At 36.4% G+C, this 20,115-nt stretch overlaps 1 protein-coding gene across 1 annotated transcript in view; it reads right to left on the bottom strand.

Annotated features, from left to right (window-relative positions):
- MYO3A (myosin IIIA) overlaps positions 1–20,115 on the bottom strand; it is a 204,354-nt gene that overhangs the window by 152,703 nt on the left and 31,536 nt on the right. The window contains exons 5-8 of the mRNA XM_028507652.2: positions 13,573–13,649; positions 11,341–11,486; positions 8,696–8,761; positions 5,619–5,774 (exon numbers count right to left, since the gene is read on the bottom strand). Of these exons, the coding sequence (XP_028363453.1) occupies positions 5,619–5,774; positions 8,696–8,761; positions 11,341–11,486; positions 13,573–13,649 (445 nt within the window). The remainder of the gene's footprint in view (positions 1–5,618; positions 5,775–8,695; positions 8,762–11,340; positions 11,487–13,572; positions 13,650–20,115) is intronic.

A 20,115-nucleotide genomic window follows, 5' to 3' on the forward strand; every position in this document is an offset into this window, starting at 1 on the left:
ATCACAGCCGTTAGAGAAAAATTATCTTGCTTAGAAAATAGAAAGTAAAATGGAGCCATGCATTGTATTGCACTGAAAGAACCTTATTATTACTTACTATTGATTTTTCTGCCTTCTCCTTTCATTTATTTCTGTAAAATCAAAATCCCATTCAAGTGCATTTCTATCACATAAAGCCCTACACCTCACTAAAGAGTTGACAGCTTGAACCAGGCACTTTTAGCACTGAGTGGTTAGACAGTTTTTTAGTTTGTTTTTCATTTGTTAATCCTTTGAGAAATGTGTCAAAGTTGCTTTATATCCTGGTTTGAAAAGTACATATATGCTGGGACAAGTAGGTGATTGAAACAGCACCACAAATACAGCCAGGATTTTTGGCCTAAGAGATACTATGTTTAAGTTACTAAATACTTACATAGATTCCTTTTGCTTTGATAAAATTATATGCAAAATTAATTTAAATATATTAAAGTTAATTACCGCCAGCATATAGAGCATGTTAAATAAAACATTAAAGTTATTTTACTTTATACATACAGCAAAGAAATTTAAAGGATAACGTTAATATAACTACTACAAAAACAAATTTTAATTTGGAATTTGTCATCATTTAAGTGGGCTAGGTTTTTCCTTTATAATATAAATCACAGCTTAAATAACGTTTTTAGGTAAATGGTCAAGATATATAAAAGAAAGAATTTTAGGAACCTATTTAGATATTCCACATAATGAATATTCCTTGTTCCAGCAGATCAAAATGCCTTCCTCTATAGAAGGTGGGGAGGGTGGGGGTTCTAGTTCCCAGATGGTTGAGACACAGAAGCCGGAAGTGAGAAAAGACCAAGTGTTTCCCACCACACTTTTCACCTATAGCACACACCTGTGACCATGGGGAATCAGATGGTCCAGCATGGAATGTAGAATGTTGAGGGAGTAACACAAAACTCAAGATCAGTTTATCCACACTTTGAGGTGGTTGTGGCATTTAAGAAACTAGTGTTGCTGCAGGAAATGTTGTGGGTGGAGGGTGGGTATCATTGGCAGTTCTTGAGGCAGGGGACTGGAGGCCCCTACTTCCATTGTTTCATGCCTAGGCCTGGCTCTCTGCCTTCTCAGTTTTCTCAGACATCCATTGTTTTCACTAAATTGCTTTTCTTCTTAAGTTGGCTGGTATTGTTTTTACTCAGGAATGCTGAATAGTATACTTTAATTACAAATGACTTTTATCCATTCTCATCAAATCTTTGTATATTTTAAAATACTGAGCGGAGGAAGTAAGCTTTTCTTTTTAAATTTTTTTTTAAATTTCTCACTGATTCAGTCTGTACTCTAACCTTTTCAGTTTTAACTCCTATGAGGAGTATGTCATAGAAGCAGTTGATTTTATATATATATATATATATATATATACCTAAATTCTTTAGATTAATTAAAGTTATAACAGTGACTCAGGCCTTGACTTACAAAGTTCTTGTATTTATTCAATAGTGTCTTCCAACACCACCCCTTCTCCATCATCTGGAAATTTAAACTACTCAGTTTATGTAAAATTTAGAGTAAAACAGTCTTCTTTAAAACTGGATTGCATGTTTTTTAAGTATCCTGCCAAGCACATATTTCAATCCAATTTCAAAAGTTATTGTCAGGTACAAAAAAATACCAGCTTTGAGTTGGCTATATTGATTGAGAAATGCCAGGCTTTAGATCAATGTTATCAATGTTGGGAACTTTGACAAATTAATCAATCAATTTTACATGATCTTGAAGAGAACTACTTCTGCTCAAGGCGTTGGCACTGGTGTACCAGAGCCTCCTTTCTTTTTCCTTAGTATGTCTCATACTTTGGAACTAGCACAAAAATGCTGCACACAAAAAAAATATTACCTCATCCTATGACTTGGAACTAAGATCTATAGTTAAAAAAGTGCTGTGGGTTAATGATTCCAGTGCCACTCCCACCTTCTTCAAACATACACTTTTGAAAGATAAAAGAGGAATATTACAATGGACCTAACAGAACAGATACACAGTAGGTAAGGGGGAAGAAACTACAGGTTGACCTGAATCTAGGACTAGAAATAGGCAGAAGAGGCCTGGAAGGTAAAGGAACTAAAACATGACACTACACAATGAATGTCCTGACCTAGACTTGGTGGAGGGCATGGACTTGAATGTGTGTGTGTAGCAGAGAAGGAAGAGTGGGAAGGCAAAGGTATATCTTGCCTGAAAGAGAAGATTGAAAGGATTCTGCACTTTCCCTTTCATGCAGCCAGATGCCTGAGATTGCAGGATGGAGCAAAGGCATGGGGTCTACTTAATACTGGCTTGGTGACTACATATTCACCAAGTACTTTGAGTATCCTCAAAGTCATGATAGGCAGAAAGGCTTTGGATTAGGGTGCTCCTGAAGCCACATTATGGCAAAGGCAAAACCTCCAAAACAGGAGAAAAGGATGTCAAAAGAAAGAAAAATCAAAACAAGTAACTCCCCATTCAAGATGAGAGAGTAAGATAAAATTCTGAACCACAGAAGGAAATCAAATATTAAGGAAACAAACTCATTGACTGGGATAATTCATTCTTATTGAAACACAAATGAAAAATCACTGTCAAATAGTGTCAGAACAAAGAGTAAAAGGAAAGAATTATATTCACAAAAAAGAAAAAGAAATTAGCCATATATAAATAGCCAGATATTGCTAATAAGTCAGATATGAATAATGAGTAAATCATTAAAAATAAAATAGTGATAAATTTAGAAATGAGAAGTACAGATATTAACAGAAATATCAGGAGAAAAATCAGTATATAATAACATTTAGACTAGGATTAGTCTAAGAGAGAATTAGTGAATTAGAAAACAGTTCTAAAGAAGTCATCCAGAATGCAGCAGAGACTGACAAATGGATGACAACATGAAAGAGAAATTATAAGACATATAAGATATTAGAAAGTAGGGCATTCTAATATCTATTTATTGGTTGTAAAAAAATAAAAAAGGATAAATATTTAAATAAATAATGACTGAAAATTTTCCATAATTTGTGTGAGACATGAGTTCTCATTGCAAACATATTGAGTTCTTAGCTGGATAAACAATAAATTTTGTGACTCAGAAACAGAAGCATTGTGAAACTGTGAGCCTAACACAGTGCCCAATATATAGTCATTTTCAATATTTTTCACACTAGAATTTAAAGTACTAGGCTTACGATCCAAAGAAAACATCTCCCCCCAGAACAGATGAAAGTTTTATTTGCTGTCTTCTGGGATAATAAAGATAATGTTTGCTCCAGGGAGTTTGGACAGATTTGCTAAAGACCTTTTTAAAGGATTGGTTTCCCAAACTTAGAATTTCACAACTGTGAGGCAAACCCCCTGTGTATATAGTACCTACTTAGGCTATCAGCCCTAGGACGTGTGTGGCAAGGACAACAAACATGAACTCATGCTGCTGACTTAACTATGAGTAACAAAAGTCCTTTGTCCATGATCCATGAGTCTTGGGTCTTCTGCCACCCTTCATGAAACTGGCAAGTCAACTTACTCGTTGGCAAGTAGTGTAAATCTCAGATCCCTCATAGTTCTTGACAATAGTTCTCACTATTGACATTGAACACCAGGTACAATGTTGGTAAACTCAATTTCTGTATGCTTTGTTTGTTGGTTGTTTGTCTCTTTGTTTTGAGAAGGATGGGATTGTAGCAGACTATGAAACTGTATTCACACAAAGACAAGAAAATGGGCATCTATGAGCCCAAGACTACCTCCATGCCTGCTTCCTTCATTTTTGCAATCATTTTTTTATTATTGATGTTCAAATACAGTTGTCTCCACTTTCCAACCACCACTTCCCCGCACTCTACCCACCCCACCTCCTACCCTCAATCCTACCTCTTTGGCTTTGTCCATGGCTCCTTTATTTATGACCCTTTCCCTTCTTTCCCATACTTTCTTCTTTGGCACTCTACTCCACTCACAACTTTCACTTTTCCTCATTACAGGTATATTATCTGTCTCTCTCTAGCAAAGTTATCAACTCACATAGGCAAGGATTAATGTCTCCCAAGATCATCCACAATTGTAAAGTCATTTACACTCAAGTGAATAAAGCTTGGGATTTTGGATCAGGATTTGAATTCTTGCTAAGGCATTCATTACTTATACAGCCTCATACAAATTAGTGAGTCTCTTCAAACCTTAGTTCTAAAAAATAAAACAAAAGAAAACAAAAAACCCAAAATACCCTGACTGGCATGACTCAGTTGGGCATCATCCCACAAAGCAAAAGGTTGCCAGTTTGATTCTCTCTCAGGGCACATGCCTGAGTTGCCTTTTGGTCCCTGGCTGGGGCACATACGAGAGACAACAGATCATAGATGTTTCTCTCCCTCTATTTCCCCCTCCCTTCCCGTCTTTCTAAGAAAACAGAAACAAAACAAAACCTCAGTTCTTCTCAGCTGTGAAAATGGGGTGTCATAAAACATTTTCCTCAGGGTTGTTGTAAAGGAGCATGAGGTAACATGAATAAAGTCCTCATACAATGTCTGGCATGTAGTAAGCACTAAGAAAATAGGAATTAAATATGTAAAACTACAATAGGAATTCAAATATGGTTGCCTTGTAAGTCATGTCCTATTTTCTACCCACTTACCCCAGTTCCCTAAATAGTGATATGCTCCTGAGATGAAACTAGTAAGACTCTCAAGAATGAATTTAAATTACAGGAGACTACTCTTAAATTTAACAGCACATCTATAACAATTTATCTTAGGGAAATAATAAGAGATTCATGTATAGCTTTTTTCAGTGTTATTTATTGGAATAAAAATAATTAGTAATAACTTAAATGTCTAATAATGTGGGATTAGTTAAATTAGTCATTGAATGGTCATGGAAGAGAATGTTGTGCAGGAATTAAAAAAATTGTGGTAGAAGGATATTCAATGATATGGATAATCACTATTTACTGAAAGAAGGTAGTCTTTAAAACAAAAGTATTACTCTAATTTTGTTTTAAAATGTATTTCTATTCATAAGATTCTAGGTTATAAATTAAAATGTTATACTTGATTGATTTTTATGTTCTATACTCTCTCTCATCTAAATTTCCTAAAATAAACACATACAGTATCTGAAATGAGTATAAAACATAGTCAATATTATAAATACACAGTAGATTATTAAAAATCCAAATGGGAAGTATAAAGACATTAAAATTATTTTTGAATATAATTCAACCAGGGAAAATGATACCAACAAATACTAGTATCAAAAATCTTTTAAATTTTATGTTCCTTTTTAAACCTCGATCTACCTTACTTAAAGAGGAGTAGAAAATACATGAAAGTATGCACCGATACTAATCATCTATTGAAATTCACATTCTTTGTTCTGATGAAGTTTTTAAAAAAAGGCTGCCAGTAAGTTTACCAATTTTGGGGTGCAACTCAACGTGTGGCAATCACTTTTCATGTACAGTAAGTGTTCAATATCTCTAAATCACAAGCAGGGAATTTAAATGAGTTCTTTTCTCATCTTACCAACTACTTCATTATAAAATTGTTCACATTTTTAGATGATCCTTGGGCTTTTGGAATCAAGAATTATTTGATTACCTGGCTTTTTCTGTGCCTCCCATGCATTGATAAATGTCGATGAATTCCATGAGTTGTTTCTGCAACATCACATCTTTGCCCTCAATTTGAGTAATGAATTTGTGTTGTAGAAGATCTGACACTGTTGGACGTTTTTCATAATCTTTAGTCAAGCACCTGCACTGGCAAAAAAGAACATGCAATTATTAGATAAGTTAGATAAATTAGGATTCATATTTCTAAAAGCGATGCTAACATAAGACAACAATGCTCTTCATAATTGCTCAGCCCAGGAAACACCTCACAAGATGTTAAACTGCAATATGATGAAATGAATGTTTGTGAAAGTGCACACATCTGTGATTATGTTGCAGTGCTGCCAACTTCCATCTAAATACTACTCCTTAGTCTCCCAGAAAGCATTATTGCATAGTGATAATTAAATTTGGTCTGCACTGTGAAGTCTCCTTTACAAGTTAGTAGTTAAAAATAAACAACGATGAAGTCATTACAGTTTTGACGTTTATCTAAAACTAAAACAAACTTTTCAGATTCCCTTTGCTAATGCTTTTAGAGGCTTCTCAATTGACCTAGTTCTTTCTACGTGATAAAACTGCTAACTCATTTGAGAAAGCTCATGCACTTAAGATGTTTAAAATTCCATATCAGTAAATGTACGTGTGGTTCACTCCTTGAGAGGTTCCACTACAGCAGAATTATAAGAAAGGAGGCCAGGAGGGAGAGCAACTGAAGCAACACCATAGGAGGAACATTTGAACAAACTTAGGATTTTCCTTCAGGTATGGAGCTGTCTTTGGATATTTGGAAGAGGGATTAGACTGTTTTCAGTGATCACAAGAGAGAAAGAATAACAGCAACAAAAAGAACCAACAAACAGAAGCCTTAAGATGGACTGGTGGAATTAAGTGAGAAACAGGCCCTGGCTGGTTAGCACAGCTGGTTAGAGCATCATCCCAATATGCCCAAGGTTGTGGGTTCAATTTCCAGTCAGGGTGCATACAAAAATCAACCAATGGATGCATAAATAAGTGGAACAATAAATCAATCTCTTTTTGTTTCTTAAGTCAAATATTTTTTTTTTTAAAGAGAGAAACAGATTTCAGGTCAGCATAAGGAAGAACTTCAACAGTGAGGTTTCCCAAGGATAGACTGGGCCACATTCGGAAGTACAACTGTTTTTATTAGGGGTGTTTACTGATTGGATGACTGCCCAGTGGCTATGTCTGAGAAGCATTTACACTCTGAATATAAGTTTGGGCTATATAAATTTACAATATCCTTCCAACCCCGAGATTCTGAGGATCTGTGATTATGAGAAAACTGGCCAGAGTCAGGCTGTCATTTGGGGATACAGAAAAAGGAAAAAAGGAAGGAACCTTGACCTGAGCAGTGCCATTTCTAATCTGTTGTTAATTCTCCTGAAATGGTAAGAAGGCAATTAATTTTATTGGGCTTAACCAAAAAAATATTTCTGAGGTATGCTAAAACATGCTAAGGAGTAAGGATGGGATAAGGATGCCAATGAAAGCTCTTAGTTTTCATTTAGTTTAACAAAATGTGTCAGTTTCTGACATCTGAAGCACTTATGTGTATATAGTGAGTTTAGTCACGTATAAAATTATTTTATTCAAAAAATATTTATTTAAGTAAAACTTCATCAAATATCTGATGTGTACAGGTATTTTGCTAAGACACTGCTGTACAGTGACAATGAAGGCCTGTTCAGTGCCCTGCAGTTGCTTGTCTAGTTAGGAAGAAAGGCCTCTCTCTAAGAAGGGAGACAAATAGAAGTGGCAGTGTTACCCAGAGGAAGACAAACGAAATGCCGTGAGAACACACAGAACAGAATACTAACTGCCTAGAGGAAATCAGTAAATGTTTCTCAGAGGTGAAGTTGTGTGAAATATGTCAAAGTCACCAGGTTCCACCAAGGGTGTGTGAACATGGAGTGTAATTATGAACTGAGGAGAGACTTTCAAAGTTGCCAATGATTTTTTTAAGAGATTTGTGAAATTCGATTGCAGTTTATTAAATATTCTCTAGTGCATAACACATACTCAGTAGTGACTGGTTAAGTAAAAACTAAGAAAAAAAAGGTCATCCATCCTTTTTGGGTTTATACAACCATTAAATCTATCTATGCCCCTTCTCTTTGTAAGAATAAGCAGATATCTTTGGTAGGAAAACCAGTGATGGCAGTTACATATGGGTATGACTGGTTCCTCTACTTTCTTTGCCCTTTCTGCATTTTCTAAGTGGAGCTGACACCAAATCTTAATGACCTCTTTCTTCCATTTACAATCTGGGGTCATCCCATACCCTTATTTTTTTAAAGTGAAGTGATAATAGATTATGAAAAAAAACAAGGACTGTGGGAGTGGTGGGGTGGGTTGGGAGGAGGAGAGCAAAGGGTGAAAATTGGGACAACTATAGTGGAATGACAATAAAAAAAAAGAAAATTTGAAACATTCATAATGCCTAACAATGAAATTGATTAAGTAAAAAAAAAGTCTGTGGGATGGATATTTGGAAGTGACTTAGAGTCGCAGCGTCTGGAATTGCTAAGGCACTGCACTATACTATCAAGTTAAAAACGTTCACTGAATTTCAAATATATAAGCAATATATCTTTATGATTATGTGATTCACCAACTGCAATAAATATTCTCTGAGATGCAAATTAATGATGAAGATAAACAGAAGGTTAAATAACAGACTAAACAGAAGGTGGATGAGCAGGTGGGAAAAGCTGTGGGTATGGCAGCTAAAGGCAGGTGGACAGAAGAATGTGTTACTGAATGATGAAAATGTCTGCATAAGCATCACTATCAGTAAGTGGATAAACAGGACCTTGAGACATTGTTTGATGAACAATGAATTCAAGGAACACTGAACATTCACAAGAATCAACAAATGCTTGTTTTGAAGAAAACAATGGAAACCTCTGGGACTATTTAATAGAGAAAAAGTAAGGAAGAGATTCAGAAGGACAAAGGAATTGTTCTAAAAGGTACATTTCAAGGTGAGCAGGATGGTATTTTTTCAATTTTTGAAAAAAAGACTTTCTTGTTACTCACTTGCTAATGAAATCATTGAATTCTGCTGACCATATCTCAGGCTGCCTTAGTTTGGGAGGTGGATTCCTAGAAAAATAAGAATCAAGGTTGGATTATACACATGGCTGAGTCAATGCAAAAGTAGGGGCAGAGCCAGACAGACTAATCCAGTACTGCTCTCACAGGGCCTGCCAGGTAAAATCAAGCATTACCATCATTTTCCAATTCAAAGGCAGATAATGAGTTATTAATCATTCTTTATATAAAATGACGGGTTTCTTGTTTCTCTGAAAGCATTTAATAGATGACCCAATTTTTCTAACTGAAATTTTTTTTTCTTTTAAAGAATCTTCTTGCTTTTACCTAAGAGCCCTAGGGGAAAACATCAATACTTAGCAGAAGAGAGACAAAGAATACTAGGAAAAAGATTTTTGCTTTGAGTCCCGCAGAAGTCTCTGAGGGACACCCAGGGTACACAGAGGTGACCTGTCAGGAGGTGCTCAGGAGACGGAGGAAACTGGAGCAGAGAAGGGCACATGACAGTGAGGACAATGCCTCCATGGGTTGTTCTGTTGTTAGTGAATACATGGTCAGAAATAAGGTTATAAAAGCAAGGAATTGAACAATATAAAGGTCTGAATGCCACTTAGAAGATTTTGTTATTAATTCCTTTCATTTTTAAGCTGAACAAATCTTTTCTTCTTCAACATGTTTATGAATACAAAAGAACATCACTTGAAAATGAGGCCGAGCTAACTCTGTAATCAAGCAACATTGACCAACCATGGTAGTTGAATTTGCTGAAGTACTGTTTTATGTTAATTCTAACAGCTCTTTGTTTTCATTAGTGGAATGGAAACATTTTGTCTTCAGTCCTGCATTACCCCTTAAATAGCTTATAATGAAATTAATGTACAGTTTGTACAGGCTCATTAAAGAAAAGTACAGCTACTCATCTACCCTAGATCACCCCTAAAGCTCATTTTACAGTCCTTAGGATGATTGGAAGAGTGCTGATTTGCACATTAAAAGAAGCAATTCTTTCCTTCCTTGACAATCTTGCTTTGTTTCTTGTTTTCCTGAGAATTTCCTTTCTAAGAGATATACTGGCTTGCTCTGAGGATAACAAAGTTCTGATGATTTTAGAGAATTCAGAACTGAGTAGCTTTTCAGATTCCTTTTTTGTATTTGTTCCTACAGTCAGTAGGAATTCTTAGAATTCCATTTTACAGATATACTGGTGGTCAAAGAAGTAAGCAATAACTAAGATGATATAGTTTCTAGAGTGCCTTGCTCATGGGAACAGCATATGTCAACAGTGTGGTGTCATTACTCCTCCAGGTAGTGTTGTCACCAAAAGCAATAGCATTGGGTGAACTGTGGGCATTTAAACCATAATTAAAATGGTTCGGGAAATTCAGTGCTTCATTATACATTACTGAGTGATAATAGCAGTTTGTAAATACTGAGTGTCTTTCTGTTTTCCTTGAATTTAATGGAATGTCTTAGACATGGTATAGAGCAGGTTTTCTGTTCCTATTTGTAATCTTTTTCCCTACTTACCAAATGAGCAGTGTATTTTACAAACAATAAGACCTAAAAGATACATTGACAATGCTGTGTCACAATTCAGAACCTATAGATCGGACAGGAAATTCAAAAGTAAAATTACAAACAAAGTCAAATGCTTTGGTCTTACACTAATTTAATTACATGCCAAATATTCCAAATGGGTCCATTTGGAAATCAATATAAAATGTTGGCATTCATTCTTAGGACTAGAAAACTACCCCCAGGGCTTTATACATATGATTCTATGTTCTACAGGCAATGAAACCATAGAATTTAATAGAGAACATGGTCACAAGCCATAATATACCACCTGGCACTGTGCCCTGGACCCTGTCACCCCAGGCCCTCCATGTGCATTCCATTAAAACTAAGGTACTAGGCAAAATCCTTAAGAAAGTCTTTAGAAGATAACACATCTGTAATAAAAATAGGCAGTCTTTTTGTGTCAGTTTTCTGAACTATCTAGGAACTAACCAAAACATATAAAATAGGAGTAGAAAAAGCAGGAGAAAGTTTGTCAACATATAAACTGAAGGGGAGGGGTCTACATAGATACAGGAATGGGCTTTCATGGCTCCAAATAGATTATTCTTCTAAGTTTATATTTTATGTTAATATATTCAAAACACTAACATATTTACATAATTATTATTTTATGAGTACATTTTATTTATAATTTTTATAATTTTATTTTAAAGTTCTAAACAAAGAGAAGCCTTAGCAAGCAGTGAAAATCACTAGATCAACAGAGTGAAGCAAAGCAAGTCACTGCTGCACGCCTGTGGGCCAGGGTGCCGCACTAAGGTGGGAGTTAATAAAGACTGGGAGGAGCTGCTGTTTTCTGAGATTAAATCCTTGCAAAAGAAAAGAGACATACTATGTGTCAAGAGAAAACTCTTCCATGTAGACCAAGGGAATGAAATTATCAAGCAAATACAGTATCTTGGAAGGAGCACAGTGATATTCCAGGCCACTCTGCCCCCAACTGGCTGACATGTATCTGAGAATTTCCATGATGAGCATGATGAGCACTCAGTGGTGGGAGGAGGAAAGCTGGGCTGCAGACACTGGACCAAGTATTAGAATCTGCGCACCTTGGTATTTTGAAGAGTGCGCGCATTGGATGCAGGTCGGCCAGTGGAGGGTCTCCATCCCCTAGTTCGATAGCTGTGATCCCCAGGGACCATGTGTCACATCTGGAATCATATGTGGTATCCAATTGCTGCTCACATGCAATTACCTAGTAGAAAATGTAAAAGAAAAGTGAAGTTCATGACTTTAAAAAACATGTAGCACCCTGGCAGATGTGGCTCAGTTAGTTGGAGCGCAGGATTCCCAGTCAGGGCACATACCTAGGTTGTAGGTTCAGTCACAAGAGGCAGCCAATGGATGTTTCTCTCCCACATCAATGTTTCATTCCCTCTCTCTCCCTTCCACTCTCTCTAAAATCAATAAGCATGTCCTCAGGTGAGGACTGAAAAAAACATGTAGCAAGATGTTTAGAACAGTGTGTAAGTGTTCAAACTGATGAAGTTTGATAAATGTAAGTAAAGGAGTAACTTGAGAGAGTAAAAGCTCAAATTGTTATCAGCAGTAGTAGTTTCATTCTGAGAACATAGACCACCTTAGCAAACAGAGGCTTGCAAACATAAGGGAAGAAGCTTATGAAAAGAAATATTTGTGAAAATGTCAAACAGAAAGGGCAAAGAAACTGTGTCCCAAATGCAAAGAGATGGGATCAAATGAGCAGCTAAAGATTGTGCAATCAATCACTCCATAAACAGTCGATGAGTAAATGAAGTCATACATCTTGGCGAGATAAAGAACATATCTTTAGTGAATTAAAAATGAAGAAGATAAAGAAAAATAAATGTGAGAGCAGTCTAATTAAATGAATTTGATCTTTCCCAGCAACTAGAAGGCAGGGGTACCTAAGAGAGGAATGGCATGAGTGTGAAGGAATGCAATCAGGTTTATGCCATTAATAAGAAAAATATGCCATAAAAGAAAAATATACTAAATAAAAATAAATATTGTTAAAAATTTATTAACACTTACCTGGGAGCACATGAAACTGTGAAATTGCAACCAGGTTTTTAAAAATTTCACTAATCAAAGGATATAATTGAAAAAAATTGAATTTTTCCACAGTATTATAAAATAATGATACACGGAAGAATTACTAAACAATTAGTTCAGAATTTATTTCTAAATATGCAAATATAAATACAGATGGACTGCAAATAATGATTATAACATCAATGATCACAAAAAATTCAACTTTATATTTTTTAAGAACTATGTTTTATTTATTTATTTATTTTCCCTCCTTCAGAACTATGTTTTATATTTAAAATATTTTTTACATTTTGTGACTTCCAACCCATAAGACCAATAAAAAAATGATTTGGGGATGATATTTTTATTCTAAGATGTAGTCCCTATTGAAAGTTTTTAAATCCACTGGAGTTTTTAAGAGTTTCTTAAGATAATTTCTCCTTTCTCCATTTTTTATTACATTTACAATTTAACTTTTTTCACAAGTAATAATTAAATTACTATTAAAATAGAAATAGTACAGCAGGATTTAATCCTCAAACAAATTTAATTATAAGATTTTGCAATATTAATGTAGTATTTGATTTAGTTCTCCTCCTTTCTCTCCTCAGAAAATTGCAGATAAATAGCAGAGCAAAGGTTGCAAAGAGAGTTTTTAAACATAAGTGTTCTTTTCTGATAAACATAATTAAAAAGACTGAAGGCATTAACAGTGACTGTGGAGAGATGTGACCCTAGAACACTCTTTTCCTCAACTATTTTGGCAGTTTCTCTCCATCCCAACCACAATAATGAAAAGAATCTACTAAAGCGAAACACAATTTCCAAGCAGAGTGACTCACTATGGAAATCTGTTATGTAGGTTAATAGACCTAATCTGATCTTAAACAAAGGCTAGGGGTTTTCATAATATTTCTAAAATAATTTAAAACCAGAATCTAAGTATCATTTATATCAATACACGCTAAGCAATTCAGAACAAATTTAATGAAAAATTAAGGCTACAGGCAGTTTCTCCTTAGCTCCTCTGATTCATTCATTTATTCATTTGATGCTTCATTTGCTCATCTGTTCATCCATGGCAGATTCAGTGAGCACCTCCCAGTTCCTCCTCAGACATGCAAAAACCTCACATAAAAACAATACTAGCTGACGGTTTCTTCTATTATAGTAATATTCCTAAGTACATACGGAGATAGATTATTCATTTAAGAGGAAAGTCAGAAAGGATCAAATATTACACTTGTCTCCCTAAAACTCTATCTGACCTCAGGAGCCATCCAAAATGGTGTTCCTACAGAAGTATTCCGACGATGCCAGGTGCTGGTCAGCTGCGCAGACACACCTGGAAGGAAGAGACTAGACTTATTTCTTGTGTTAATTTCTCATGTAAAGAGATTCCAATTGCAGTAAGCTTGCTTAAAAACTAATATTAAAATTCTGTTCCTTTAAGCTGCCACTGGACTTGAACTCCACATTAAAGTATCCCAAGCCAGGATTTCTGCATAGCCAAAAGACAGACCGGTACTCCTGTTTTCTGTTTCTCATGTGCAAACCTTTGCATCCTTAAAGCCCCATTTCAAGTTTTAGGTTCCTCATGCTGACTTTTAATCTGCATTTGATCATACTAACCTCTATTTCTCTTGACCTTCTACATTTTTAACTATCTGTCTGTATTACATATTTCAGCATGTAATTGTTATTTGAATGGTATGCTTCTTACCCTTCCTCCTCTCTCTGCTCACTATCAAATTCCGGTGAATATGAGAATATTTTATGGTGGTATGCATATAGTAGGTGACAGGAAGTTTCCAAATCAATAATATCTATATAATGGAATCCATTCTTTTCCTTTAGACAGAATATAGACCAAAGGACTACAATGAAGTACAATCAAGTATTTCAATCATGTCATCCTATTAGTCCCACCAGGTTAGACATAATCCTAACTTACTCTTAAGAAAATTAGAAGGAAAGTCTCTCTCCTTGCATTTTACACTCCTGCTCTTCACACGGGGACCTGGTTACTTACCTGTGGTGGTTCAGTGCTACTTCCCTTGACCTTCTTTGGACTTGATGGGTTATAACCAAATCAGGGACTTTCACTCCCTGATTGCTCTGTTTTGAAAAGTACCTCCTAGGTGTCACATTTGTTTTAGGCTCTGGATGTTTATCTGACAAGCCAAGTAGAACAAGGCACTAATAGAAATGTAAAATTGGATATATTTAATTCCTCTAAGATGGTATTTGACATTTATTATGAAATTCAACCAAATGTGCATTTCTCTAATGGAAATATGTTTGAGCAAAGGGGCTAGTATGTACTAGCCCCTAATGTAGAACCAAAACACACTAGTATGTAGTAGTATGTAGTATCTAATACGTAGTACGTCTTGGTTCTACATTAATTGTATCCCTTAATGTCCAACTCCATCCACATATACCACTTCACATTGGTCAGAAGGGCTATCATAAACAAAGGAACAAACAAGTGTTGGAGAGGTTGTAGAGAAAAAGGAACCCTAGTGCACTGTGGTGGGATTGCAGATTGGTACAACCACTATGGAAAACAGTATGGAATTTTCTTAGAAAACTAAAAATGGATCTGCCCTTTGACCCAGCAATTTCACTTCTGGGATTATACTCTAAGAATCCTGAAACACTAATTCAAAAGAACCTATGCACCCCAATGTTCATAGCAGCACAATTTACAATAGCCAAGTGCTGGAAGCAACCTAGGTGCCCATCAGTAGATGAGTGGATCAAAACACTGTGCTACATTTACACAATGGAATACTACATAGCAGAAAGAAAGAATGCGCTCCTACCCTTTATGACAACATGGAAGGAACTGGAGAGCATTATGCTAAGTGAAATGAGCTAGGCAGTATAAGACAAATACCATATGATCTCACATATAAGTGTAACCTAAGGAAAACACAAACAAGCAAGCAAAATATAACCCGAGATATTTAAATAAAGAACAAACTGACAGTAACCAGAATGGAGTGGGGAGAGGGATAACAGGAGAAAATAAGGGACAGTCCATCAAGGAACATGTATGGAGGACACATGGACAAAGACAATGGGGGTGGGGGAGGATTGAATGTGGGAGGTAGGGGAGAGAAATGGGGACAACTGTAATTGAACCACAATAAAAAAGTTTAAGAATTCAAATGTCAAGTAAGTGAAATAGAAAAGGAAAGGAGAAAACCACAACAAAGTTAAAAATCAGAAGTATTGCTTCTGGCAGAAAAGTGACATTTTCGACTAAACATGTGCTACATTTTCTCTTTCTGGGTATGAAAATTATGTCATAATCGGCATTTTTCAGTAAGTATTCATGTCTTGGTATCTGAATTTATAGACATTTATAACAGAAAATATTTCACAGGACATATTTATGAAAAAATGCTAAGAAAAGGTTTTTAGAGGTGGGGCATGTGACTCAAGGTAGACCATTCAGACTCTCTTCCTTAGAAACATGAATTTGAGTAGAGACCCTGAGGGAGGGAGATAACTAGAGTTGAGTCAACCAATGGCAAGTCCCTAAGGATTAGTAGAGGTGGTGCTGCCCCAGAAGTCCAAGGCTGCTATAGCTTTCTTCTTAAGAGGCTGGATGGCCCAGCCCTCTCTTGACTTTTTAAGCCAGCAGTGTTTTCAGTTCTTGCCTCAGTTGGTCAATGAGTTTCTGTTGCTTACAACAAAGGAACGCTGACTAATACAGGACCCTAATGACTTTACACCTGAAGGAGCAAATGTTTGGCCTCCAAACTATTTAATCACACCTCCCAAACAATAAAAAACTTTTAAGTAAGTACATTGTACGCAGATATAAAGACAGTCTATTCTCTAAATATCTACTGGTATATTAATATAGACATTATAAAATATAAAATGAAGATAATTTTAAAGGATGAGATTAAAATAACTGTAACAGAGGTATGAGTATTTCTTTCTGCATGCCAATGATATTTTGCAAACACCCTGGTATTGACTGACACTCCCTCTGAAGATGCTGGGGTAATGAATTACAATGCTCCTAGAGTCTCACATACCTTTTAGTGCCTGCTGAGATACTGCAGAATGTTTTATACCTAATTCCTATAAACTGCATGGAAACAAGAAAAATTCAGCCCTGATTATAAAGGAAAAACATAGTCCCAAAATAAGTTAAGAAGAAAAAATACAACTATATAGAATACGAAATCAGTGAGTCAGAGAATATTGGATGATCGTCACATTAGAAACAGGATACACACCCAAGTATGAAATTGACAGATGAGTCATTTACCAAATCTCGTGTGTTCATTGACCACTTCTGCAGTGATTGTTAAACCTCCAGGCCATTTACCAACATAGCCAAACAGCTTCAGAGCTAGAAGGCAACTCAATGGCTCTAAAGTTTACTTCAGATTAGTAAACTTCAGCTGGAGAGAAAAATGAGTTTCCTGAGGACAAATGGCATTTTTACTCAATATAAATTCTCACAAGGAAAGTAGCTAAGGAGGTAACAAATATAAAATTCTATTAAAAAATGATTGACACAAATGACTTTAAAAGGCAACAGGAATCTAAATGATGAGTTCAGGAGCCCTAGGATGTCAAGATTAGCAAAATCATCTCGTCCAGAGAGGAACTAATGGAATAAGTCACCAAACAGTTACATAAGCATCTCAAGGGAGAAAATGCCAAAGGGTGGAAAATTCCAGGCAGAAAGTTAGAATAGTGAAAGGTTATTGAAAGAACAGGAGGTCAAGAGGAGATCAGGACTGAACAGAAAACAGTAGAAGAGAGGACAATAATAAACTGAAAGTCAAAGGCATAGGTTCATATTAACGATTCTTTAGTCCCCCAGTTGATTACACTGCTGGGGAATTTTCATGCTATATTAGGTCCCTTCAGCAAGGTTTCCTGGGCTGTTGGATGGCTGTACAGCAAATCTGTTCCCTTCACATTAGTCCTGCTTCTAAGGGAAAAAATGTGCAGGTTTCACACCTGTAGTCTAAAGGTCTCTTAGGGTCTTAGCAAGTCAGAACAAACATTACATGTGGTTTTCAACATGGTTTAAACAGACCAGAAAATTCCAGGGACTTGATTTCCTACAACCATACAGGAAAGCCCTTGACATCTCTCATCTCCAGGGACCAAAGGGAAGACCATGGGATTTTTTGTTTGTTTTGTTATAAACAAAATACTGTAGGAATAAGAACTGAAATTATAAAGATATATAATTTTTTCAAGAAGAAGAAGGGCCATAAAATGTGTTACACTATCCAATATCCTTATTTTTGAGCCCTGGCTGGCATAGCTCAGTGGATTGAGCTTGGGCTGCGAACCAAGCATCACAGGTTCGATTCCCAGTCAGGGCACATGCCTGGGTTGCAGGTCACGGCCCCCAGCAACTGCACATTGATGTTTCTCTCTCTCTCTTTCTCCCTCCCTTCCCTCTCTAAAATAAATAAATAAAATCTTAAAAAAACAATATCTTTATTTTGGTAATGAGGTTAAGACAATGCAATGATTAATCTTATGAGTCAAGTTGGCTAAGCCATGGGCCCAGATATTTGGTGAAACATTATTCTGGATATTTCTGTAAAGGTGTTTTTGAATAAGGTTAACATTCAAATCAGTAGATTTTGAGTGAAGCAGATTATTCTGCATAATGCTGGTGAACCTCACTGAGTAAGGCCATGAGTAAAAGGCCTTAATAGAAGAAAGACTGACCCCCATTGGGCAAGTTCTTTTAGCAAACAGCCTTTGGACTCATGGCACCTCTTTTTTGGGTTCTCAGCTGCCAGCCTACCATCAGATTTTGGAGGTTGTCAAGTCTCCAGAGATACAAGAATCAATCTCTCAATCTCTTTCTGTACTCTGTCTCTCTGGAGAAACCTACTACAGATTTTTGGTACTGAGAGTAGTTCTAGAGGAACAGAATCTTAAAAATGAATTTTCTGAGTTGGTTCTGGTGCTTCTGGAATTTGTTTTCCAATCTCATTAGACTTAACAATATTAGCTTTATTTCCAGTAGTAAAGAGCACTGATACACCATGGGCATGGTGTGGCAATAGGGATATGCAAAATATCATCCCTGGATACTTGTAATCAAACACTTACAAGACATCCAGTTCAGGGTGACCATCTATATGATCTCTTTAAACATTTTTGTTAAACTATTGAGTATATTGAGACTGGCTGGTTGCTTCTAATGTCACTGGACAGAGTGAGGACAGAAAATAATGAGCTTGTGGTTTCACATGCTCAGCTCAAGTGTTGCATAAATGACCCAAGAACTTCTATGTCTGCACTTAAAGAGAACCTTCTCTCAAGTAGCTGAAGAACTTACATTGCTGAAAACCAAACCCAGAATCTCATCTTGCAAGATTCTAAATTAATTTGACAACATCCCATGGTATCTACTGTTAAAGTGAGGGTATTATTGAAAAGGAAAGGGATCCTGAAAATTGGAATGTGGACCTGTAGAAGCTGGGGACTTTGAACTCCTAAATTATGATGAGTCTTCTTTGCTGGTACAGTTGAGCCCTCTAACCCCATGGAAGAAGATTAACCTTGCATTGCCTGAGGAAACGGTAATGGCCTCCTCTGATGTACAAGTAGTTGCCTTACTAGATACTACTTACTCTCTTCAGGCCTCACCCTAACCACCTCTCTCTGCTTCCAAACCTGTAATTAGACTTAAGTCCCAACACAACCCTAAAGATGAAGTGCAAAGTTTGTTTGGTTGGTAAGCTCAGACATGGGCCTAATAGTGGTTCCCAATACATGAACTTGTAATACCAGAACTACATTAGTTTACTCTAGAGGAAGGGATTCAAAAGCTTAAGAATGTTGGGATGTTAGAGTGGATTTATCATTTAAGACCTATCCACCCAACATGGGAGGCCCCACAGACTATACATGTTTCAACAGAACTGTGAGAAAAAAGTTTTTGAGGGGAGCCCCAGCATCCCTGAAGAGCTCTGTTATCATTCTTTTCTGTAGGCTAGAACTTACAATGGGAACTGCTGCCACTAAGCTGGGAGAGCTAAATGCAATGGGAATAATTGGATCACAGGGTGGCAGGGGCCAAGTGGTGACCCTCATTTACCAAAAGCAAGGTGGACATGGTTACCATAATGGGCAGCAAAGTCAAAGCAGTATGAGTTGACTTGCAGAGACTGATAGTGTTGCTACTTGATCTTGGCGTTCCTAAAAGTTGTAGATGGGAAGCCTACTAAATTCTTACTTGATCTGTATAAGCAAAATACTTCTAGGTTAAGTGAATAAAGCCTAACTTGAATCATAAAAATTGACAGTCATGGCCCCTCAATCAATTCCAAGACTGCAAATATTTTATGGACCCAGAATCACTTGATTGAAGGGGAGAACCCCAGGACACTGCCCAAAATTTATACTGTTGATCTTTCTCCAACCTTTCAAAAGGGACCAATGGCTTTTTCCTAGGGTGCACTGGGGACAAGGAAACAATCAGACTTTTCTGGGATTACTGGATACTAAGTCTGAATTGACACTAATTCCAGGAGACCCTACAGGTAACTGTTCCATCAGAATAGGCACTTAAGAGAGGTGAGGTGAGCTCTGGAGCTTCAGTTCAGGTCTGTCTCACAGCGGGCCCATGCTTTTGTTTTCTCATTGCTGATTTAGGAAATTGGAATAAATCAATGATTTTTCATTACTCTTGGGTTACAAACTACTTAGTGACTTTCATAAAAGTTTTATACTTTCTCAATAGGAAATTAATATTCCCATGTTTTGCATATGAGGAATATCAAAAATCTTCTGACATTCCT

The sequence above is a fragment of the Phyllostomus discolor genome, chromosome 1 (assembly GCF_004126475.2).
Source record: "Phyllostomus discolor isolate MPI-MPIP mPhyDis1 chromosome 1, mPhyDis1.pri.v3, whole genome shotgun sequence".
NCBI classification, from domain to species: domain Eukaryota; kingdom Metazoa; phylum Chordata; class Mammalia; order Chiroptera; family Phyllostomidae; genus Phyllostomus; species Phyllostomus discolor.